Source organism: Tyto alba, unplaced genomic scaffold (genome assembly GCF_018691265.1).
Source record: "Tyto alba isolate M040663 unplaced genomic scaffold, T.alba_DEE_v4.0 Super-Scaffold_2, whole genome shotgun sequence".
In the NCBI taxonomy this organism is placed as follows: Eukaryota; Metazoa; Chordata; class Aves; order Strigiformes; family Tytonidae; genus Tyto; species Tyto alba.
This window is the reverse complement of record NW_024881282.1, coordinates 23327479-23351203: the sequence shown is the minus strand read 5'-3', so window position 1 is coordinate 23351203 and position 23725 is coordinate 23327479. Positions and strand designations below refer to the sequence as shown.

At 48.6% G+C, this 23725-nt stretch overlaps 2 protein-coding genes across 16 annotated transcripts in view; one reads left to right on the top strand and one right to left on the bottom strand.

Annotated features, from left to right (window-relative positions):
• SLC7A1 (solute carrier family 7 member 1) overlaps positions 1–6444 on the top strand; it is a 49384-nt gene extending 42940 nt beyond the window's left edge. For all 8 annotated transcript variants that reach the window (XM_042793224.1, XM_042793223.1, XM_032982818.2 and 5 more), the window contains one exon: positions 725–6444. In XM_042793224.1, the coding sequence (XP_042649158.1) occupies positions 725–834 (110 nt within the window). In that variant the 3' untranslated portion in view covers positions 835–6444. The remainder of the gene's footprint in view (positions 1–724) is intronic.
• Positions 6445–7576: 1132 nt separating this feature from the next.
• The window catches only part of MTUS2 (microtubule associated scaffold protein 2), a 322948-nt gene continuing 306799 nt past the window's right edge, over positions 7577–23725 (bottom strand). For all 8 annotated transcript variants that reach the window (XM_032982805.2, XM_032982803.2, XM_032982802.2 and 5 more), the window contains 4 exons: positions 22628–22726; positions 21076–21195; positions 18285–18382; positions 7577–12556 (listed from right to left, as the gene is read on the bottom strand). In XM_032982805.2, coding sequence (XP_032838696.2) covers positions 12340–12556; positions 18285–18382; positions 21076–21195; positions 22628–22726 — 534 coding nt within the window. In that variant the 3' untranslated portion in view covers positions 7577–12339. The remainder of the gene's footprint in view (positions 12557–18284; positions 18383–21075; positions 21196–22627; positions 22727–23725) is intronic.

Below are 23725 nucleotides of genomic sequence, written 5' to 3'. Positions count from 1 at the left end.
TTAAAAATGCTACGTTTGTTGTTGCTAGATGTTGTTAACCATATATTTATTGTAGCATTCCAGGGAGGAATTTTGCACTCATCATCCTTGGGCAACCTTGGTGACTTAACTGAAGTCATTTAGGCAGCGTGTCTCAAGCCTTGTTTTAAATTCAAGGGTCATAAAGCCTTTGTGAGGACAAGAGAACCACCTGGGAACCATCCTGTTGTCAACAAGAAACCATAGAATGTTTCTTGTTGGCCGGCCTGGAACTGCAGTCCAGGTGGTAGTGCTTGTGCTGGAGCTGAAGGAGCTGGGCTCCATCCCAAGGTGCTCCCAGTAGCCATGTGGAGAAGGCTGAATTGCCTGAAACGCCAGGGAATTTATTACGATGAAAACAAGTAAGATTAGCGTCAATTGTGGGTGTGTTTTACCGAGATGGAGGCTGTAGGCACACAAATGGAGAGAGCAAGCTCTCTGCAGAATGGACTTCACTGAACACACTGGAAAACATGAGAAGTTTTATTCTATAATCAGCCCCTCATTTGGGGCGTGGATAGATTGTCTTTTAAAGACTGGTGCCTGTGTTAATGGCTTTTTTCTAAGGAAGGTAGTTGCTGCCTGATGGAAGCTAGCTGTCGGGGTGACTGGACTTACCCCTGGTGTAACCTGTGTCGGTGGGTGTTAGTAGTGGTTTCTGTTTCCTTACAGAGCTAACGGTGCCCTCTCCCCTTGGCTTCCCCAGGCTTTGTCATCTACTTTACCTATGGAATATGGCACAGCGTGGAAGCCACCTACACAGCCACAGCAGACGTGGAGAGAAACGCGGACGCTGGCTCGGACAGCTGTAAATGACTGCCTGTGTGGCTCACGGGCAACTGGGGAACGGCTGCGGTGAAGGAAGCTTTGCGGTGGGAATCCAGAACCGGGCTGCGTCTGCTTCAGCAGGAACAAGGAAGCGTAACGTGGGACTCCCCAGCCCTGTTTGCTGCAGCTTGCAGTTTGCTTAGTAGCACAGCTGAAAGGGATCACAAGGAAAAAAGCCTCACCTCTGGCACTAATCTGGGGCCATGCGCTTTTCTTCCTCCCTCTCCTGTTTTGTTTTTTTTGTTTTTTTTTTTTTTTTTAATCCCAGTGTATAGAAAGAAAACTGCTTCTGTGTGCCAGTTAACCTTAAAATGCTGCTATGAAACCAGGCCTCACAAAGGTCGGTCTTTCAGTAGCCCCAGGAATTACCTCCCCACAGATACTCTACCTGATTATACCCGGAGCAGATTTTGCAGTGCTACTGTCAGGCTTAGACCCGATCCGTCCTCCACCTAATGTGAGCTGTACCCCACGTGTACGCACAAAAAAAAAGGCTCTTGCCAGGCATCGGCTTTCACCTGCTTAAGAAAGCATCTGCAAGACTTGCGCGTTCTTTAAAGTATCAGGTCTCCTGGTTTTTGTTGTATTTAACTTTTTTTTTTTAAACCTACTTACTCATATGCTTTAAAGTGCACTGCTGCTGCGCAACGCTGGGAGGGTTTGTGGTCGCTGCTGGTCGGGTGGATGGTCTCGTTTGCCAGTGCGCAGCTAACGCCAGCAGATGTTTCTGCTGACGACACGCTCAGCAGAGGGATCGCCAGGTTTAGTCACGAAACTGTGTGGTGCAAGTACCGGAATGGCTTGGAAAGCAGAGGTGTCTCCAAAGAGCCGTCCTACCTCTCCGCCTTGGAAATCACCAGTGGTGTGGCTGCAGCGGTGGTGTGGCCGGCAGAAGTGCTCGTGAGTCCAGCTCTGACAACAAGTGGGGCCCTGTTTTACTCTTCCCCACATCAGTTTTGTGTCCCGGCCACGTGGCGTTAGCAAAGGATTTGGCCATGAGACCTTGGTTTGGCGTTGGCGGGTGGAGCACGTTTCTGCCCCGCAAAGGGGAAGCACGGGAAGATCCTCGGGGGCTTGAACTTCATCGGTGAGCGGTGCCTGGCATCTGCCCTCTGCCCAGACAAGGGCTCTGGGGGTGGCAGGGGCCCTTGGTCCCTGTAGAGCCTGCAGCCCAGAAACCACCGCTAAGCTCTAGGGTCTGACTTCCTGAGAGGAGCTTTCCCTGTGGGTCTGGAGATCATCGCCAGATCCTGGCTGTTGCGAAAGGTGGGAAATTCAGAGTTCAGACCCAGGGTCTGTGTTTGGTTGGCAATGCCTTGGTTTTGCTGTAAGATGAAATTTGGCTTTAATTCTCTCCAATAGCTTTCCCCAGCCGCATTCACTACCCTAAAAAAGGCTTGTTAAAGCATCGTGAAGGTGGGCTGTGCCCATGTAATGCCACTGATTTCAATTCCTGCTTCAGCTCGTACTGAAAAACAAATCGGAAAATCACAGAGTGGTTTGGGTTGCAGGGGACCTTTGAAGATCATCCAGTCCTGCCTCCCTGCCATGGGCAGGGCCATTTTTTACTAGACAAGGTTGCTCCGAGCCCCAACCAACCCATCCTCAAACACTTCCAGGGACGGGGCCTCCCAAATAGCTACTGCAGAAATCCCTTCTCCCAACCTGAGCGGATGCTGTCCTAGGTGTCCTCCACGCTGCTGCCTCTGAACACCGGACAATCTTTATTCTCTTTGTCAGCGTGGCTCTCGCTGATGAAGAGATGAAGTCTTGTTCCCGTTGTTCAGATGGAGAATTGAAGAACAGACCGCTGCGTGACTTGACCAGGGTCTCACCAGGCATCCTGGTGCAGCAGAAAGGAGAACCAGGCCATCATCTCCCCAGGTTACATGGCCAGGCTGTGCACTGTCTCACAGGTTTCCAAGAGAGACTTTATAGCCTTTCTGTCCACCGAGGAGTTTTAATCTCGGCCTGCTTCTAGTGCACTGGGAGACTCTTGCCAGGGTTGGAACTGGAGGGAGTGAAGGCAACACGTGCGTTGCCTCCCGAGTGCGTTTCAGGGTCTGTTTTGAGGGCAGCTCCCCCCCCAAAATGAAGTCAGGGTCTGCTTCAGTTGCTGGGTCTTGAGCACCTGCCAAGCCTTTACTCCTTGTGCATATGCAAAGTCTTGCTCAGGCGGGGAGAAAAAGAATGTTAAAAATTAAAAGACACTAGGTTGAGGACTATTTTGTTTAAACACAGGCAAGCTCTACACATTCCACATCCTCCCCGAAACCACTGAATGTGTGGTGGGAGTGGGAGAAGATGTGAACTCAGAGGGGAGCAAAGTTTCCCGTTGTACCAAAAATGTAAGGATGTTTTTCCTTACTTTGGGTACCAGCTTCTGAGCAATTATTCAGCAATGACCATTTCGGACTGAATTCTGACTGGAAGTCTGTTTCCAAAGAAAATTATTTAAAAATATGCGGATTTCTTGCTGTATGTAAATTTTTTTTTATATAAATGTTAACTTATTTTTGTTGTCTACTTAGGGATCTGTTCTGGTATTTATATTCCATAACTTTGTTTCAGCTTTTATGGCATATAATAGCAGCATGTAGAAGAAAGGAAAGTCCTGATGGGGGGTCATTTTGATTCAGTTGCCTTTTTTCTGAGAAGGTTCATAGGAAAGCCTTTCTGTGTCACCAGATTTGGTATTTAAATGTGCCGTTAGCTGTACCAGCCCCAGAGCCACCCGCTGCGAATTTGCTATTTGAGGGGGGGTGGGGGTGTCCTTAGCCCCATCTCCTCCCACTCCTCCAGCTTGACTTCTTCAACCCAACAGTTCCCTGCGGGCGGGTGCTGCCATCTCTTCGTTGCTACTCACCAGATACAAGGAGGTGGAGGGGGCCCGCAGCCCTGGGCAGTGACAGGGAAGCACAGGTGTGTCCCTGGCTCTTTTTTCTCCCTGCTTCCCCGTGTCCAGCTGGACCTGGGGACCTTCTGGCCTCCTCTTGGTGCGACTCGACCTGGGGAACGGACCAGTGGAGAGGTGATGAGTTTGACACAGCTGTGTACTCCTGCATCATCCCCTCCTGGCTGCATCCACCCCTTGCTTGTATGTTTTGTAAGCTGAGAGGCAAAATTTGACTGCCTCTTTCGAGGACAACGTCAAGGACTTTGCTGAATGAGTGTTTTTTTTATTTTTTCTTTTTTTTTTTTACTGTCTCCTCTGCCTCCCTGCTGATGTCTGCATAGATCAAGCCAGGTATCTTTGAAGACATGCAACTGCTGCTATAACCTTGCTGTTGTGAATAATACGCCTTCATTCATTTGAGCTTTTCTTTGTAAATAGTTCAGTTGTTATTTTATTACAAGAATATTTTGTACAGGTGCAGCGCATTTCGCTGTATGAAGAGGTGGGAATAGAGACGCGATGCCTTTGCTTGACATGAGAATAGATCCTTTTCTGCCAAAGCCAAGAGATGTGGTAAAAATGGCCTGCCTGACCTTTCAGGGCGGGCTCTGGCCCAAAGGACTGACTTTCTTTCAGGGTATTTGGTTGAGAGGAGCGCTCCGGGGACGCTGGTGGAAGGGTCCTACTGACTGCGGGTGCGTGGTGGGCAGAGGTGGGCAGCGCTGAGGCTGCAGTTTGCAGTTCCAGAGCAAATCCAGATACATAGCTAGCCAGCCTTTCTCAGTGCAAAATTGCTGTCGAAACAGCTTCCCCCCCCCACCAAAAAAAAAAAAAAAAAAGAAATGTTTTGTGCAAAAATGACCAGCTTTTGCTTAGTTGCGTACAACTTCCATTCTTTAGTCACTGAAAATCATTATCGACTGGGCTTTGGCTTCATTTCACCCTTTTCCTGACCCTCAGGGTGGAGTTTGCTGCCCTTTCTGGGGTGTCGGGCAGCTCTGCGATGTGCGGGGGGTGCGGGGCTGCCCCCCGCCCCAGCTGGGGTGGGCTGAGGGGCGAGAGCGCGGCTGGTTCGGAGCCGTTTGTGCTTGGCCTCAGGAGGGAAGAGGGAGCTGCAGGGATCCGCGCTGGGGAAAACACGGCGGGTGCTGACGCCGCGCGTTGCTGTCTGTTGCCAGGGTTTTAGAGACTTAAAAGTTTTAGCCGGCAGTGCTTGCTGTGGACGCTCACCCTTCGTCCACCCCGGATGAAAGCAAACTCCTGTTCATGGTGTACAGAGGGTGCCTGTCGCTGCCTGCTGCCTCCATTCTACTGACTCAGAGGCTAGAAAGCAATGTGATAGGGTATTAGACTTACATTTGCAAAATCTGCTTCCTTAGGATAGATAGTTTATATAGTAATGAATTCCGGTGGGGTTGCTTAAATTCGCCCCCCCCCCCCCAAAAAGCCACGTACAAGTGAGCGTCGGTGTCATCTGCTGCCGGCGGGCCTTGCTGTGAAGGGGGGGAGCAGGAACGGGGCTGGTTTTCGTGCCGCAGGCTCCCCTGCAGTCCCTCCCCGGTCAAAGGAAGCCTCTTCCCTCTGGCAGAAAAAGCATCTCTCTTCCTAAACCCTTGGATAACCTTGCAACGTCCGCTAGGCCCGACTTGACGGGCGGGTTCCGTTTCTTCCTTCCCCTTTACCATTAAAAAACTTGCGCTCGTTCAAGGCTGAATCCATACGTACACAGCGGGCCAGCGCTCGCTGACCACCTCCCCTCTCCTCGGGCACGCCGGCCGCCCGAAACCGAGCTGAAGGGAAAGCACCTTGCTGGTGCCACGGGCTGCTCCACCCGCGGTCGCTCGCCGCGGGGTTCATCGGTCAGCTCCCGCATAAACCCACCCCCCCGGGGTTGCCTTACACCCTACCTTACAGTTGCCACTTGCCACCCACCTGGAAACCAGACGATCCCGCAAGCGTCTCCGCTCGCAAGAGCCAGACCTCGATTTTTTTTTTTTTTTTTTTTTTTTTGTCTCAGGGTATTTGCTCCTGGCTCAGGCTGCGAGGTCCGTCTGAGGCCTGGCGGGCTCCAGCCAGCGAGGCACCTCTCCCTCTCAGCCCCACGCGGGGTGGTGGTTTCGGCAGAGTCACTCGTGGTTTTGGGACACCGGTGGGAAGCAAAGGGTTCCCGTGCAGCACGTCGTGCCTTCCAGCTGCGCTGGGCGCAAGGAGCAGGAGGAGCCGCTGGCAGCCCGGAGGCAGTGTGCTAGCAAACCTAACGAGAGTTTGGGTCGTGTCAGTAAAGGGGTTTTTACTGACTGAAGCCATGGAAGAGTCTGTATATTTTTATTTTTTAATTATTAAGCAAAATGTAAATACCTTTCTGTTGTCTGTTTGATGGTCTATTTTCCTAATGATTTCTCAGAATTTCTTACGGGCGTAATAAATAGTTTTAATGCTTGTTCTGGAAACAAAACTATTTTTTATCTTTGTTTTGGTTTGATTTTTTTTTTTTTTTTTTTTTTACTGTGTTCATGTAGCGATTAAAGCCTTAAGTTTTAAAATGTGAACCTTGCCCTCAGAGCACAACGTGGGTGTGCGGCTACTTTTTATCCTGGCGACGCTGTAAATACTTCTCCCCTGAACGATGCTTTTGGAATTTGGAAACTCTCTTGTAATTATGTGGTACAGCATTAAAACATTTTTCTCGATATCCAGATAAATGATGCCCATTGTTTACCCTCATTTGCAAGCCTGCCTCTGTTTTCCAGCTTGTTGCAACATCTGTTGGCTGCCCCAAGCTCTGCAGGAGAGCGCTTGCTTTGGGAGCTGCTCGTGTTAACTCTGCTCCCGTCGTTTGGGTTTGCTGAGACCGGTGGGACAGTACAACATAATTTGGGGAATTTGCTGCAGGCTGGGGTCTGTGCTCAGTGCTGAGCAGCTTGTTGCTGCTGACATTGAGGTGAGTCTCTCCCCCGTCTTGTAGTACCAGTTCAGGTGTTAGGTGGGACTTCGCGAACCTGCGGAGTTAGCCTAAAATTTACCCGTGTGGTGTAAACTTTGCCGACACTGCAAAATTTGGTTGTCTTGGGATATTAAGACCGTGTAATGAATGAAGAGTTCTGCCGGTGGGGTTTTCCAGGATCGGGTCTGCAGGGCAAACGCTGAATCCTCCAGGCGGGAGGAATCTGCTCCCTGCCACCGCCTGCATCATTTGCAGCCTGCTTGTGTGCCCTGCAGTAAGTGGGGCAGTGGCCCCACGAACACTGGTTTCCTTCTCCTCAATCCTGGTCCTTCCCACGGCTCCATCTGTGCTAAGGGAGCCAGGGGCCTGGTAGGAAATCTTTCATGAGGACATTATCGGGCACATTCCTGAGGTGGGACGTGCCCTGGCCCCTTTTTAATCCTTGTGACAAAGCTTGGGGCACTGGGTGCCCTCAGTGGGAGGGCAGGGAGAGGGGAGGAGGCGTTGAAATGTGGGTGACCGCCGTGTCACAGAGCGTGCTTGTTTGCTGCCGTGCCTGAACCACCACCAGAAATGTTCCCCTTACCGCGTGCTGAAGCATATCGCCGTAATGAAATCCTTGCAGACCACGATCCCTGGTCTCCCGGGAGCCCCAGCCATACAGGAAGGACGCTTAGAAAATGAATCCATGGGATTTTTCTCTATTTCATAACATGTAAACCATAGCCAGGTAACCCAACCCTACCAGCCCCGCAGCTGGGAGGCTAATGGCTGTCTAGCATCAGTCTTTACCATAATGGGGTAACCCTTTAATGGGGTTTTGCTTTGTTTTCCATTTATTCCAGTTTCTGTGTGCACAGACATGCAGAAAACACTGCGGGACGCCCTGGTTCGTATGCGTCGGCCCATATGTGCGCTGGCGCATGTATTTATTATCAGGAATATATTACACTTATCTGTACATCATAACTGAAATAATACAAACTCTTCCTGTAATCATTAGCCACATAGTAAACGGCACCACAGAACTCCTGCTGCATGGGAAACTGTACAGAGGCTCCTCAGCGTGTCCATGGGACACAACCACCATCAGTGCAGAGACATAAAATACCTGATTTTGCACTTGATAGTTTTTCCTTTCCTCCCCTCACCCTGCCTGCCACCACCACAAGCCTTTGCCGCTGTGCATCGGCCGAGTTAACCCCTCTGTGCCGGCAGCCACATGAGGAGCCATCCCAACAGGGCCAGGTGGCACTTTCCTGCAGGAAAGGAGAGTTTTCCTCCAGTATTCCATGCCCCCCCAGCTCACTGCCAGCTCTCCCACGGCTGTTGCTTGCTCCTCGTGCCGGCCTCGAGCCCCTTCACAGCAGTGGGTTTTATTGCCGCTGCAGCCTTCTGCACTGAATAAAGATTAACCAAAGCAAATGGCTTCTTTTTAAAGACATAGGGGCACTGAAACCCTTTTTCTGCTTAGCGCAGGCTGCGTTCCCTCTCCTGCCAGAGGCCACCCTACCCTGCCAAACGGGAAAGCCCCGGCGGTGACCGTGGCATTCGGGAAGTCTCCAGCCACCCGAAAGCAAAAGCTTCCCCTTGCTTGCCTTTGAGCAGGGATGGCTGGGGAGCGAGGGCTAGAGATGTGTCCCCCACACTGCTGGGAATACCAAGGTCACTTGGCACGGTCACAGCTCCCTGGCAAGAGCAGGGGTCACCGGCTTGGCCAGGCGCTCGGGGATCTTCATCCCCCGGGAACGGCTGCCCCACTCGGGCTGCTCCCTTCCTCCCACTGCCCAAGGAACATGGGCTTTTGCTTCACACCTACTCCGGCACGCAGAGGCAAGGAGGGGCAGGACAGAGGAAGAGCAGAAAAAAAAGGAATAACTCTTTTTTTGGGGAAAAAAGTCCATGTTTCTGGGCTTGCACCAGAAGGAACCATCCTTCGCACCCCCGCAGGGATGGGTTGCTGAGTCCCTTCTGGTCAGGCAAAACTTCCTGCAGCTTTGCTAGCCATCGGGCAGGCCCCAGAGGCCATGCCAGGGAAGAATCCAGTGAGAGGCAGGATTGGGAGGCAAAAATTAGATGGGAAAGGGTTTGGCAATGATACCAAATGATGGTGGAACTGGGGATAGGTCCCAGTTTTCCCACCGTAAAAGCCCCACTCCCAATTCACTGCTGGAAGCATCTCTTGCATATGAATTTAAACCAACAAAGTGATAAGGAAAGCACCAGAAATAGAGGGAAATTAATAAATTATAAAAGGATGGTCTCAGCCAGCCCGTCCCTGGCCAATAATATGCTCTAGTGTGTTTAGCATGGAAAAGTTTAGATTAGCATCACGGTAACAACTCTGGTTGTATCACCTCACCCATTTTTAAAAAGCTTAAAAAGGAGGACCCCAGAAACTACTGACAAGTCAGCCTGACTAATCTGCTGGCCTTCTGTGATGGTGTGACTGCACTGGTGGATGAGGGATGAGCACCTGATGTCATGGACTTCTGTAACTCTGACACAGTCCCACACAACATCCTTGTTGCTAAATTGGGGAGATACAGGTTTGTTAGATGGATGTTGGGTATGGAACTGACTGGATGGCGGCATCCGAAGAGTTGCGGTCAACTGCTCAGAGTCCAAATGGAGATCAGTAACCAGTGGCGTCCCTCAAGGGCCCGTACTGGCACCAATACTATTTAATGCCTTCATCAACAACAGACAGTGGGATTGAGTGCACCCTCAGCGAGTTTGCAGGTGACACCAAGATGAGCGGTGCGGTTGACACGCTGGAGGGCAGGGATGGCATCCAGAGGGACCCGGACAGGCGTGAGGGCTGGGCCCATGAAGTTCAACAAGGCCAAGTGCAAGGTCCTGCACGTGGACTGGGGCAACCCTTAGTATCAGTACAAGCTGGGAGATGAAGAGACTGAGAACAGCCCTGTGGAGAACTTGCAGATACAGGTGGATGAAAACTGGACATGAGCCATCAATGTGCACCTACAGCTCAGAAAGCCAACCGTATCCTGGGCGGCATCAAGAGATGGAGGCATGGCCAGGAGGTCAAGGGAGGTGATTCTTCCTCTCTACGCTGCTCTGGTGAGACTTCACCTATGCTTGGCAGAGAAAAGACGTGGGCCTCTTAGAATGGGCCCAGAGGAGGGCCACAAAAATGGTCAGAGGGATGGAGCACCTCTCCTGTGGGGAAAGGCTGAGAGCTGAGGATGTTCAGCCTGGAGAAGAGAAGGTTCCAGGGAGACCTTATTGTGGCCTTCCAGTACTTAAAGGGGACCTATAAGAAAGATTGAGAGAGACTTTTTGCCGGGGGGCAATGGTTTTAAACTGAAACAGGGTAGGATTAGATTGGACGTGAAGAAGAAATTCTTTGCAATGCGGGTGGTGAGGCACTGAGACAGGTTGCCCATAGAAGTTGTGGATGCCTCATCCCTGGAAGCGTTCCAGGTCAGGTTGGATGGGGCTCTGGGCAACCTGGTCTGGTTGAAGATGTCCCTGCCCATGGCAGGGGCATTGGACTAGGTGGTCTTTAGAGGTCCCTTCTAACCCAAATCATCCTATGATCTCATAGTATCAGAATTGTATAGGTGGGATGAAACATGACAATGCAGTAGGTATGGCAGGTATCTGTGCATTTAGCAAGTATGAAAGTTATTAAAATTGTACTCGGCAAGAAGGGGCTTTGTGCACATGTGTGTGCTAGATATCTCTTACTTTCAGTTTGTACTTGCTGGACACACTAAAATCTAGTAATGTATTTCAACAGTAGTAGTTGGTGAGGCACGATCTATTCTAACAAGATGCTCAATTTACTCAGTATCACAGTATCATGCAAAAGCTGCTATGAAAATAAATCTCTCTAAAAAGGAGGGGAAAAAAAAAAATCAGCTTTTTCTTTTTTTTTTTAACGCTGTGGAACAGGCCACAGATGCTTTGATGGTGATTGGACGTGCATCTAAGCTTCAGTCTGTGAGTCCTGAGTACTTCCCAGGAAGGCTGAAGCACAGCTCCCATCCGAGGTGTGTGTCAGGGCTGTGCAATCCCAAATCCCACCCCTGCTCACGCAGGGTGTGCCGGTGCCACCGCACAGCCGGGTGGGATTTGCTGCACGTACTGTCTCCTGCTTACTTTGCCCCTGGTGCTCAGAGCAGGAATGCACACAGGCTCTCTGACCCAGGCTGGATAGAAAAGGTCTCTCTTTTTTTTTTTTTTTTTTTTTTAATTATGCTCAGGGATGTGGGGTTTTTTTCTTGCTAACGGTGCCCACGAGGGCCCTGCAGCCCGTCCCACCCCAGTCACTCCTTGGCCTCACCACCCCCAAGAGTGTGGGGGGGTCACACCACACCTGGGTGATTTTTTTTGCTTCCAGGCAGAGAAGTTAAAGGTAGTTTAGCCACTCCTGGCCATGAATCTTAAAAGTGCTCTGTAACTTTGGGTAAGCTTTAGCAATGTGAAATAGTATATCTAGGTGAAAGGAAGGAAATTCTGACGTCATTTGTGCCCATGTAGTCCGCTGTGCTCTACTTGGTGTTTCAGATGGGAAGAGGCTAGAGCCCTAGCCTGGTATCTCATCCTAATACTGGAAACCTCTTGGCCAGCAAAGGTCAAGGATGAACAACTTATTTCCTCCTTCTCGCTTATGGGACTTGAAATAAACCAAAATGGACAGGAACCTACAACCAGAGATTTTGATAGTATCCAAACCAGGACGAGGTAAAACAAGATAAGATCTAACTAGGATTTAAAGACACTAAAATTGAAACACGTTTAACCAGTAACCGCTACCAAATTTGCTAAAACCCTCAGGTTTCTCATCACTAGCCTATCTCCACTTACAATATTGATGCTAAGAGCTAAAAAGCAGTGAATGGTATGCGTATCTTATCTGGTGTTCAATGCAAAAGTGACAGTTTTGAAGGCAGTAATGTCTCAGGATTTCAGAGTCGCTGGTGTTCATGTTACATAGAGTACCACTTGGTGGTCATTTGGAAGGCGCTTCTACTTCTGTGTAACTTTCTTCTAGGTTGGGTATAAATATTCCTGGGAGGCTAAACAGAAATGCATTTCGTTTAGATACAAGTCTTAGGCACGAGTTAGAAAACTGCTGACTGTAATGAAAATATATCAGCACTTAGTAGTATCCAATAATATAAAAAAATGCGATTCAGAACATCTTCAACTACATATATATGTGTGTGCGTCTATATATAGGTATAAAGGTACAATACATACATGTATATAAACACAGACACATATACAGAAATATTCACAACTTGAACTGTATTTGTTACTAACCTGAAATACTGCAGCAAAAGTTCATTCTGATGAACTGTTAATATAGTATTCTCCAACTTTGGGCTCTAACCATAGTCAAAATGTTCACACATCAAACTATATGTTTTGCTATCCTAACTTTCTGTTGCCCTAGCTTTTTGCTATCTTTTTTGCTACCCTAATCAACACGTCAGAACCAAGAGCTCCTATATGGGGACTATAAGAGTACTCTGCCTAGTGTAAAGCTATGCAGCTACTGAGCATGCTTGCAGCCACGAACCCTGGGCGCCTGTTGGTGGTAATACTCCCTTGGATGGTAACATTTAGCAGGTTGGATAATGCATAAAAGGCAGGGGACCTTCAGCGCGCAGGTGCTGAATCATCGCCGCAAGGTTCTGACTTTTGCTGGAGAGGAGTTCCCTGACGAGCAGCGATAAAAAGGAGTGGATGATGTGGGTGGGAGTTTCACCGGGCTCACGGCATCTCCCTCCTGCAGCTTCCAGAGGAGTTCTTCATTAGTCCTGCTCAGCTTCTTCTTCTCCTCCACTTCTTTCTCAACGTATTCTTGAAGGTTAGCATTCTCCTCTGACAATTGCCTGGAGAGGGAAGCAGGACAACATGTGAGGCACAGCAGTGCGAAGATGATGGCACTGACACAGCCAGCGCTGCACAAGGGACAGGGACAGGCAGGACCCTGAGCACCTCCCCCCATCCCATCCCATCCCATCCCATCCCATCTCATCCCATCCCAACCCATCCCATCCCCTGCCCCAGGGCTGCAACTGAGCTGCCCAAGCCGGGGTACATCTGTCCCCAGGTCGGCCAGACAAGTCACAGCTGCCCCCCAACATCTGGATCTGCCTCCAGATGTGCCCGTGTCTTTGTTCTACACCTCTCAGAGGCAGCTCAGCTGCCAAAGCTTAGATGGAGTGATCCCCAGCCTTCCTCCCTGGTCTCATGCAACCATCAGCAACGGGGATGGCATGCAAATGCGTCAAGGGCTTTGTGCATTGAGCACATACTCCAGACACTTCAGAAATGGCCATTTTCTCATACAGACAACAGAGTAAAAATCGGAAATTCCTAAAAGAAAAAATTAGCATATCTCTTTCTTTATCATTGTATATTTGGAAGTAGCAAATCTGTAAGGCTGCAGTGCACTGTGGGAACAGGATTTTCCACTCATGGGCAAGAGGGGGTGCAGAGGATAACTGGAAATTTATGCTGAGATAAAGCACAGGTGGGAACTCACCCTCCCCCAGTGCTGGTCTTCTCTCAGAGGGTATGGGTTTGTGAAGCAGTGTGGGAGCTGGAGAGAACCCCACCAGTCCCCATGGTGGGCAACCAGGACTGCAGAGCACACCAGCTCCATGCCAGTCCCACACTCATACCAAGCCTTGGCCACTGGTGTTCGGAGAAGACTTCAGAGCTGGCCCCAGATAATTATCTTGGGGATGTAAGTAGGCCTAATGGTTTCAGACATCCTCTTCTCATCAGCATTTGCTTGTGGTTGAGTTGGTTTTGTCCCCCCGCTGAGAGCTACCATGCAATGAAGATGATCAGGGTGGTGGGACCTCACTCAGCACATGAAGGAAGCAGGTGCCTGGCACAGAGCTGTGGCCTCTGTTTGCACAACCTGTTCACTGACACAGCAGTTTCTACCTGGGAATGTGCCCATAAACCTCCATGGAGCCAAACCCTCTCCCAGATGGAGCCCAGAGCTCTGGGTCAGCGGGCACTTGTGGTCCCTGCACATGCCACCCTTTGACCAGGGCTTCTGTTCCTGCACCAAGAAGACAAGGGGCTTCAGAGATCAACCCAACGTGGCCTGCCCCAGCAATGGCACTTTTGCAGGATAACCAATAAGCAACACAAAGTTCAGGTGGGCTCCTTAAATCCCACTTTCTCCCCAGCTTCAATGCCTGGCTCCAGCCATCTTTGCCCTATGGTATTTCACAACCCAGAGATTCATGCAATGAAGCCCCATTTTGTCCAGAGCAGCACAGCAGCTAGAGCAGTCCCCAGAGGGGGATAGTCCTGGGTTTTCTGACTGAGGACAAAAATTCAAAGTCCCAACTCCATGGGCAGCTGTAACTCTCACTCTTATTTCTCAACCCTCCCACCAAAGCTGTGCCACGAGTAAGAGAGCAATTGTGGAGTGGCAGAGCAAGAGCAAAGAGCTGAGGGAGAGCAGTTACATCCCTGGCTCTTCCAGCCAGCTGCTACTGCACACAAAGGGGCAGGAGCCTGCACTCCCCATGCTCCCCATTTCAGCTGATGTCCTGACGCAGCTCAGCTTTGAGGCCTTCCCTCTCCTCTGTCAGGAGACTATGGGTCCTTCTCCAGCTCCTTCCTCCTTGATCCTAACAAACCCTCCATTCTTGACTGCAACACCAGGGAAACTTCACCAGCAAGGACCAGGGAGGTGTATTCTCTAGAATGTCCCACAGCCTGATGGCTTTTTGGGAGGTGGGCCATGGAAACGTCCTATGGGCACCACAACCTCAGCGAGTCTGCTCCCATCTAACCAGGTGACTGGTTTTAAAAGAAATGGGACAGTGCAGGCACCTGATAGAAATGTGTTTTGGGCATGTGCTGGCAACACTACTATCCCAAAGGATGCATGCAGGAACACCTGGCTTCTGCAGCCCCATTATGCTTGGGCAGGAGCCAGGTTCTGATGTGATCAGCCTGGGGCAGCTCTGGGCCTGTACCTAACCAGATTTACAGGCAATTTAGGATTTTATAGAAATAAACAGGGAGGCACCTAACTTTCCCCCTAGGTATTTCCAGGGTTCAGCAGCAGCTGGGTATGGATTTTGGATGCACACATGAAATTCTGCACTCCTTCTCGGGGTATAGCCTGAGGCCCATATAAGACATCGTGGACTGATGGTCCACCCTCTTTGTGTCATCAGAAGTTTCTGAGAGGGTGGTGTTGGACATTTCTGTTTTTTTAAAAATGGTTTTAAATAATTTCTGCTTTTTTAGCCTCGGTTCCTACAGAAATGGAGCTCAGGTGTCATCATGAATGTCTGTTCTTCTCCCACTCCCTGAAAGTTTTGAACCAGGAAGCAGTGGCTAGAGGAGCTGAAGGACTAAAAGACACAGGTTAGCAGGAGTTTTTAGAAAGCTGCTTGCCTGGTAGAGGTGGAAAATCTTATTCACAGTTCCATTGGGGAACAAGCTGTGGCATGAGCTCATGGTCTAACAGGCATGATAAAGTCCACATGGGAGCTCAACCTGAAGAAATAACTCCATAGGAAACCTATTATTATGTATGGAATTACTTCTGCATGTCTAACAAGACAGGCCATAAAAGTTATACACAAAACCCCACTACATCCTTTTCCAGCCAGCATTCGCTGAGGAAAAAAAAATAAAAAGCACAAGCCTTCCCTGCCTTTGTGTGGCTCTTAGTGTGTGACCAGCTGGTAAAGCTCAGCTGGGTATTGGGAACAGACTAGTCCCACCAGAACACACCTCAGAGCACGGTGAAGGTCTCGGCTCCCTCCTCTGCTAAAGACAGTGCTTGGGCAGGAGGCAAGCACAGCCCATCAGCGCGTAACAGCCTCCTTTACGTTGGAGGCTTAATGCTGCTTGCTAGACGTAATTTAGGATGCATGATAGCAGTGTCCTCTGGAGCCTCTCACACAGCAGACTTTGAGTCACTAATGCACACTGCAGACTGCTGGCAGAGGCAGGCTGCAAGTTATGCGCACGATCTGCAGGCAAGTCGGGAGATGTTTGAGCAGAAAAGAGCCAAGTGCCTGTGAACACGCCGTGCAGCGTGTAGACATGTCCTCCAGAGAGACCTGCTTTGGCACGCAGTTAGAGAAAGGAGCTGCTGGTTGTTGTGCTGCTTATCTTAGCCTCAGTGCACATTGTGCTGGGGATTCACATTGTGTCACCCGACGTGGTGTGACTGGACACAGGCAGAGCCGGCTTCACGCCACCCAGAGACAGAGGCAGCTTGCACAGCCAGCAGTGTCGGCACCCTTCAGCAAAGCCTTCTGCTTCAGCTCAGCAAACCTGGACCTGCCTCTGCTGCGCCACGAGGAGATGGACAGATGCAGCGTCAGTGCTTATAAAAGATACAGGTGCCCATTCAGCCCTTCTTCATCGTTCAGGCAGAAGAAGGAAAAGAGGCAATGTAAAAGCAAATGTGTTCTCACTACAGAAGTCTGTACCCTGAGGTAAGTGTTCCAATCTTGGACCTAACCCATCTGGGGAAACATTTATCCCCAGCACTGCAGACTTAAGACCAGCTGTGTCTCTCTGCCAGCCTCCCGACAATTTAAGCATCTCTTACAAATCACAGCCGTAAAACCAGAGGTCTGCAGGGGCACATTGACCTGATAGGGATACAGGAGAAGATGCTTGAGTCATGCCCTCGACTCACGTTAGAGCCTCTCCCAAAAGGTCCAGAGGTCAGTAGGTGCCTGGGCTATGCCAACAGAGACCAAACACCCTCCTGGTCATCTTCATCTCTAGGGCGCTGGAAACTACCACTCCTCAAACATCCCCAGTCCAAAGGACCAAAAAGATGCTGCTTGATTTGGAGGGACAATCTGAGATACTGAGAAATCAGATCATTTATTCAAGTGCTTGGGGAAGTCCCAGCAGAGGCTCTGTGGAGCTCCTATGTGCAAAGCTGGTACATGATCTACCTGGCAAGGCTCTTCTCCCTTCCTCTGTACCTGCCCTTGGCAATCATGGAAATCTCTCTGTGGTGCACCCTTCAGCCCCCCCAGATGCCTCTGGCACTCCCCTCCTGGCCGTGTTGCAAAGGCTGGCTTTGCTCTGCCTCCCGTCCCTCCTGCTCCCCTTCCTCCCCTCACTGCTGCTGGGCTGACGCAGTGGTGCGGGCACTCAAACTGCAAATCGGCAGAAAGAGCTCTAATTTGTCCTGTTCCCCAGGAAGAGCAGCTCCCTGAGCTCGTTCAGGGTGCGCTTCCCAGGCACTGCCAGTACAACAGAAATGAGCAGTTAGGGTGGCTACCGCTGCCAGAATAACGCATATTTTAATCGCTCTGACTTTAAAGCCCTAGCTGACACTGTCCCCTATAGCTGTCCCCAAGCCGTTACTGTGGAAAATGACTGTCCTCTGTTTGACTTTCCAGGCTGACCTCAAATTCAGAATTTCTTCCAAAAGGTGTCCTTCAAAACTAGCACATGCGTAGTTACAGGCAAGAAGCGGAGCGCCGCAGCCGGGGGCGGGCAGGGAGCAGGGGGTGCCTTCGCCCAGCAGAGACAGGCAGCTGCAGGGCAGAGATGCCCAACACCCAACCAGGCACCCTGGCTGCTGTCACAGGTGTGCAGGACAGACAGCCACTTCCAGTCCGCAGTTCAGCCAGCCAGCCCAAAAGCAGGCGTCTCAAACCGGTCTGGCGAATCGGACCTTCAAAATTCCTGGTTTTCCTCCCCAAGCACAGAAAGGCCGTGGACACCCACCTCAGACAGCGACACGTGTGCTGCAGGTATTTACAATCAGTAAGAAACGTAATCCTCATGCCAATCTGAATGTGAGGACAGGCAACGCTGCCTTTTTAAAATATCTACGTGCAGGAGACAACTTTTAAAGGCTGAATCTTTAATAAAGGAGACACTAGAAAGACAAAACCTAATATTAATTCAGAGAAGAGATGCTGAAGCTTTAAAAGCTCAGCTAAAAATTAAATTTTAGGCCAATGGAATAATTTCTGGAAACAATGACAGGTAGGCAGCTGGTGTGTTGGGACCAGTTCAGCTCTCGCATCGTTCCCTGGTATCCCTTCTGCCTGGCTCCAGCTGCAGTCTCTTGCCTTAAGAGCAGACTATAAACTCTCTGGGATGAGGACTGTCCTACCCTTCTCTATTTCTATATCATCTAACAGAGGGAGCCTTGTCACCCTTGTCAGGTTGTGACAAGGGTACAAACAGACAGTGCAGATGAAAAAACCCACACAAAGGATGACCCTGCCTGGGTGATAGTGGCATCCTTAGGATGTCTGTCCTGAAACTGCCCCATTTCCCATCCTTGTTACCCAGTGACTAATGGGTCTCAGGGCACTGACACTGAGACCAGAAGCCACTGGTAACTTTGCTCTCAGCAGCAAGTCAAAATCATGGAAGTACACAGACAGATGTGTGGCCTTCCTTATGTTAAAGTAAGCAAACCCTGATATAAAAAGGATTTTTTTTAATAAAACAAGCACATCAGGACTCCAATATGCTTTCAGGAGGAAATAAGCTTTTCCCCTTCTGAAATAAGTGTCAGCCTTGGGCAGTTAAGATCTGCAGTTTCCTTTCAAGCTCAGACAGATTGCAAATATCAGCACAAACCTTGTTATGACAGTATTTTGCTCAATCCTGGCTCTGAGTTCTTCGTTCTGCTGTTGTAGCATGGTGATTTTTTCTTCCAGTTTTAAATTTTTCTCAGCCTGCAACAAAAGAAGGTTTGTTTAGTCTGAAGAAAGCCCAACACATGATCCAAGAAAACTTGTTCTTTATCTTTATTTGTCCCTAGAGCAAATTCTAAAATTTGAGGATAGATGGAGGTGGTCATCTTGACTGCATCTGAGACTTAATGTCTGACTCATACCACATCATATTGGTGAAGTAAGTGAGGTGGTCAGCAGAACATTGAGCAGGGGAAGAGCTCAGCTAGCCCTCACTTCTAACTGAGGAGGAGGAGGGTCTTAGACTTGTCCAGCACAAATATAACATCTTCCTCGGCGGTGCCCCCACAACTTTCACCCCTCAAGAGCCAGTGTTACCAGTCGTTGTTCCTGGACAGGGAGCTGGTGGCACTCGGGGTGCGTGGGCACGTCCACCGTGGAAAGGGCATTGTGGCAGGAGTGAGCAGTCTAGCGATGAAGGAGGAGTGCAGGGTGGTATGATGTGCATCATCCAGCTCAGCTAACCTCATCGAACAGAAATGTCTGGTGTCCAACCTCTAGGATCATGATTCCCAAGTAATGGGGAGGAAAGAGTTACCCATCAGGGCAGATAAGGCCCAGCAGCAGCCTTAGCCTGCTGCTGCATTCACATGAGGTGGGCTGCCCTTTGGAGTCACTGCTCTCCACTGCTGACAGTGTTGGCTTAAAAGACGGGCTAAAACTAGACGTTTAACTTTAAGCTACAATTAAGTGAAATTAATCCTATTGCAAGCATAGGTAGCTTTTACCCAGGACAGTTCAAGGATAGAGTTTGAGAATGTCAACAGCAGTGTATTAGACATCAGTAAGATGTTTATAGTCATGTACCACAGCCTCAGATGCCCTATTTTTCCCAGGTTTGGAATTTGACATACTTTATCACCTCTGTTCTTGGTTTTCCACCAGTTTGAATTTTGCTGAATTTAACACTTTTGGAAGAAAACAAGATACTACAGTGTAACCTTATCTCCATGTGAGCTCGGTTGTTGAATTTCCCAACCTTTTATAAAGAACCAAAATATTATGCACTGGAGTTAGCAATAATTTACACTTTATGGCGGCGGCATCAGTTTTATGCCATGGTTTCCGGTCTACACAGGTAACCCTAAGGGATACTCCTGATTCTCAGATATTCTGGCCTATCCCAGCATATTTTGTTAGAACAGAATAAGGATTCTCGCCCTATTTTGAAATGATCTGAAGGAGGAATCACCACCATGGGCACCCTTTCTGCTTCCTCAATAATTTTAATAAGTGGTAGCTATGCCAGCATGAAGCATGGGAGAAGACCTGTGCATCTCCTTCCCTTTTCACTGCAACCCTCACCTTACACCAGTCCTCTCCTCCCACCTTCATTCCCAGCCTCCCTTCCAGTAGACAAGGAGCCAAGCCTGACCCTGTAGTTGAAATGCCCTTCTGCTCCCTTATGAGGCACCTCGTCTTTCAGAGCATTTGGAGATGCCCTGTAGATGTTCTGGCACTTACAAAGCCAGATCTTTAAATAGAAAGCAGTTGTGCTTTCGGACCACAATAGACCCAGTGTTTTACTGTGATAGAGGGCAAGAGCAGGACTGTGTGCTCGTATGTGGTTAATTAGCAAAAGCATCTAAATGATGAAGAACTATGTAGGCTGTTGTTTGGGCTTTTTTTTTTTTTTTTTTTCTCTGTATAACAGTACAGTGCATGCTTTCAGATGCTGGCTTAGCTCCAGGAGCAGCGTGTTGGAAGGAGCACAGTTAACAAGCCTCAGTTGTAAAGAGGCACTTTTCTCTACATCCACTTACACAAGCATCTGCTCAGCAAAATAATAATCAGAGTTCTCAAATTTCCCTGTAAATGGAAACAAATCTTGCTGAATGCTGTGCTGAACCAGCTGTCCCAGCTCCCCAGCTGAGGTAGTGTCTCATCCTGTCACCACATTATACGTTCACTGTCACTGTAGGTTATGCCTTGCAAAATGAATCCCCTTTCCAATAAAAAATTTAATTGATGGTCAACTGGGGAGCTCTTTGTTAAGGACCCCCACAAGCAAAGGATGAGAAATCAGTGTAGGCTGCAGAAAAGCATTGCTTTAGGGTTGGAGAGAGCTTTCCTAGTGTAAGCCTTCCTGGGGACTGCTTGATGAATATTGCTAATTCATACTTGTGTCTGGGAGCTCTGTAAATGCCTGCATGAGCAGCAGCAGACTCACGTGGCTTGATCTTCCTCCACTTGCCCTCTCCAGCCCTAAATTATTACCTGACTCCTGTAGGGCTGCATGGTGCAGACTGGTGTACAAAATTAAGCCCTGGATTACCACCAAGTTCCCCTTTCTCCATTCTTTCTACACCACTGACCTTGCTGTCTAATGTAACAGGCTGAGCAGGTATAGCATGAAAAAGCAATACAAATCAACAGAAGTGTGGGAGAAATCCAGGGTATTATGAGAGAGTGAAGGGTTGGGAAAAGATCCCACTTTCTGAGTGAAAACCTGAGACATGGTATAGTAGAAGCAGCTATGTAGGCTGACAGTGGAACAACAGAATATATAGCAATTTATGAACCTCTTGGACTGTCTTGGACAACAGAATATATAGCCATTTATGAAACTTCTTGCCCCAACTTCATGTGTTTTCTCACTCCTTATAAGTCTACCTGCTGTAACCAAATTTTATTACTTCTGTGATATCTCCTCTGCAGGAAAAATGACAACCCACCTGTTTTTCTAGCTCCATAATCATCTTCTCCTGTTGGTGAATCTGATGGTTCTTCATTTCCAGAACATGTTTTAAGCTCTTCAGATCTTTTTCTAAGTGCAGATATGGAGCTCGTACAATCTAGGAAATACAGCAGTGATTTGGATATCTGTCATCCATAAATGCATCTTCAGTCAGGAGATAGTTTCCTCAATGCACCCAGTGGTTTAGGAATCTCAGTGATGTGGAAACCACCTGGATCTGGGCCTCCACAGCCCATCCAAACCCTGATAGTCTCTCCTAGAACATCTCTTTGGTTGAATAGCCAATGGTACCTTTCTTTTGACCAGCCTCATGGCTAGAAGGGTGGGATGCCAGGTTGTTCAACAACCTCATTCTTACTCATAGCTTGGGAACTGCATGAGCTGTTTATGATTGTGCAGGGATTTTGACTTGGGAGAAATGCAAACATGAAACTGAGGGAAGTAGCAAGGGGACTGGAGGTGAAAACCACAGTGTTCTGCCTTGCCTGCACCACTACATCACAGCACTTGTTAACAAAGATCAGATCTAGTGGGGAAAAGTTCCTCCTCTGCTTAAGAACTTCAGATGTAGGGGATACTAGGGCTCAACTCATGGGCAAAAGATGTGCTCTGAATTACACTGATGAAATACTGTCACTGACTGAAGTTGTTCTGGATTTTTTCCAGTGTAATTCACTCCAGTGAACTGGCTGGTGGTACTTGGCATTAACATCGCTGTGACACAGCAGAATTTGTCCTTTCATGTAAACGAAATACTGCAGCAGAGGTGGAGAGGGACTGGTGCTACCTGTTTCCTATGGCCAAGCCTGTTTCAGACATTTGCACTCCTTTCGGATGGAGTTCTCTCACCGAAAAACTCACTGAGGCCCTTGCTCACCCCATTATTTTCATTCTGTCCCCTCTGTCATGTTGTCACGGCTGCCCATGGGGTTGTGCTGCAAACATGCTGAAATGCTTCAAGTTAAAAGAAAACTCTTTTTAGAGGGTCATTTCAGGGTTTTGTCGTTTCAGATAAATAACTGCAGTGTATATTTACTTCCACACTGTAAATAAACAGCATGACCCCAATAGACAGCAGTTGAATAAATCCTTCGTATAACAGGGCTATCCCCTGCAAGTCCAGAAAAAAATGGGGGAATACAGAGGATATCAAAGAATTTGGTTCAGAAGGCACAAAAGAAGAAACTTAAATGTGAAAAGACAGAAAGCAAAGAGAAAGAGAGAGAGAAAGAAGGGAAAGAAGAATAGACAGCAGTAGGAACATGCTAGATGGAGGTAATAAAATGTTGTCAGATCAGAGCTACAAATCCTGAGGGAAAGAATAAAGGAAAAGAAGTAATATCAGAAAATGATGGACCTAGGCTAAGATTTTTGACTCTTCCTCAGAGCTCAAGATTTGGGGTCTTGGTTGAGATCTGTCCCCCAGTCCCTGGGGAAAAGATCCCATTGCTATTCACTGAATCTCACGATGAGATATACTGAGAAACACATATCCCGATGACGAGTTATAGTTATAGTTGCCATTCTACCTTCAGTTGTTCTTCGGTATTTTTCTTCAGAGCCTCTTCAAATCGATCTGCTTTGGCCTTAAGAGATTGGTTCTGGAAGGTGAGGGTGTCTATCTGGTCCTGGAGGGGAGACACACCAGTGAACACACCAACCATCTTATGACCCCTCTTACATTGGTACAAGTCAATCTGCACGGTGAAACTACCAGGGGAGCTGAACAAGGCTTAGAAGCCCCTGCAAAGTGTTATTTTTTATGTAAGGCCACTTGAACATACAGTGGGGTTTTTGCCAACCCAATGCCTCAAGGAAAGCTGAAATCCCTGCGGCACCTGCACTGGCTGACACTGGCTAGTGCTAGTTCCTGAAATGTCTTTGATGTTAAATCACCCCATCACCTTGGTCTGCATGAGAATGAACGCGTCCTTCCTTAAGAGAGCTGGTATTTATATCACAGATGTGAAAAAGATCATTTGTGCAGTCCCTGGAGTCTGAATGGAGCACTAGATACCCCATCCTTGCTCCCTTCATCTTTCTAGTCTTCCAACATGGTAACAAGCAACAATGAGTTAGTGGTGTGGATTTAAAAGATCATAATTTAATCTCAGGGCTATACGCAGGAACAGCATGTTATTTTAAGCAATTATATTTCTGTTACCATCAAAGGCATTCCTGTTACCTCTCTATATACAACATCTGTAAAAGCTACAGTTGCTGTGAAAGTGGTATTCTTATTTTTCTTACACATAATTTCTTGGCTGTAACATTACATCAGTGCTTATTGCGAAACTGCTGACGTGCCGCGAACTGTCACAGCCACATGAGGAAGGCAGTGACAGTTGCTGCATGCAAGAGTATGTGCTAGTCAGGAGTTCTAAAAATTGTAATTCATCTCTGCCTATGAAATCAAACAGAGCTTGCATTATTTGGTGTGGCATCTTTACTTGTTCACACAGGATTCACAGGGGCACGCCTCTGTCCCCCACTCCTTCGGATTTTTCCATCTAGGGAGTGAGAACAGCATGGACATATTAGAAAGATTGAAAAAGCCAAGATAATCTTGAACTTGGTGTGAAATAGCGGGATGTGGGAGATGTGATGTGCAGGGCTGACCCTGGCTG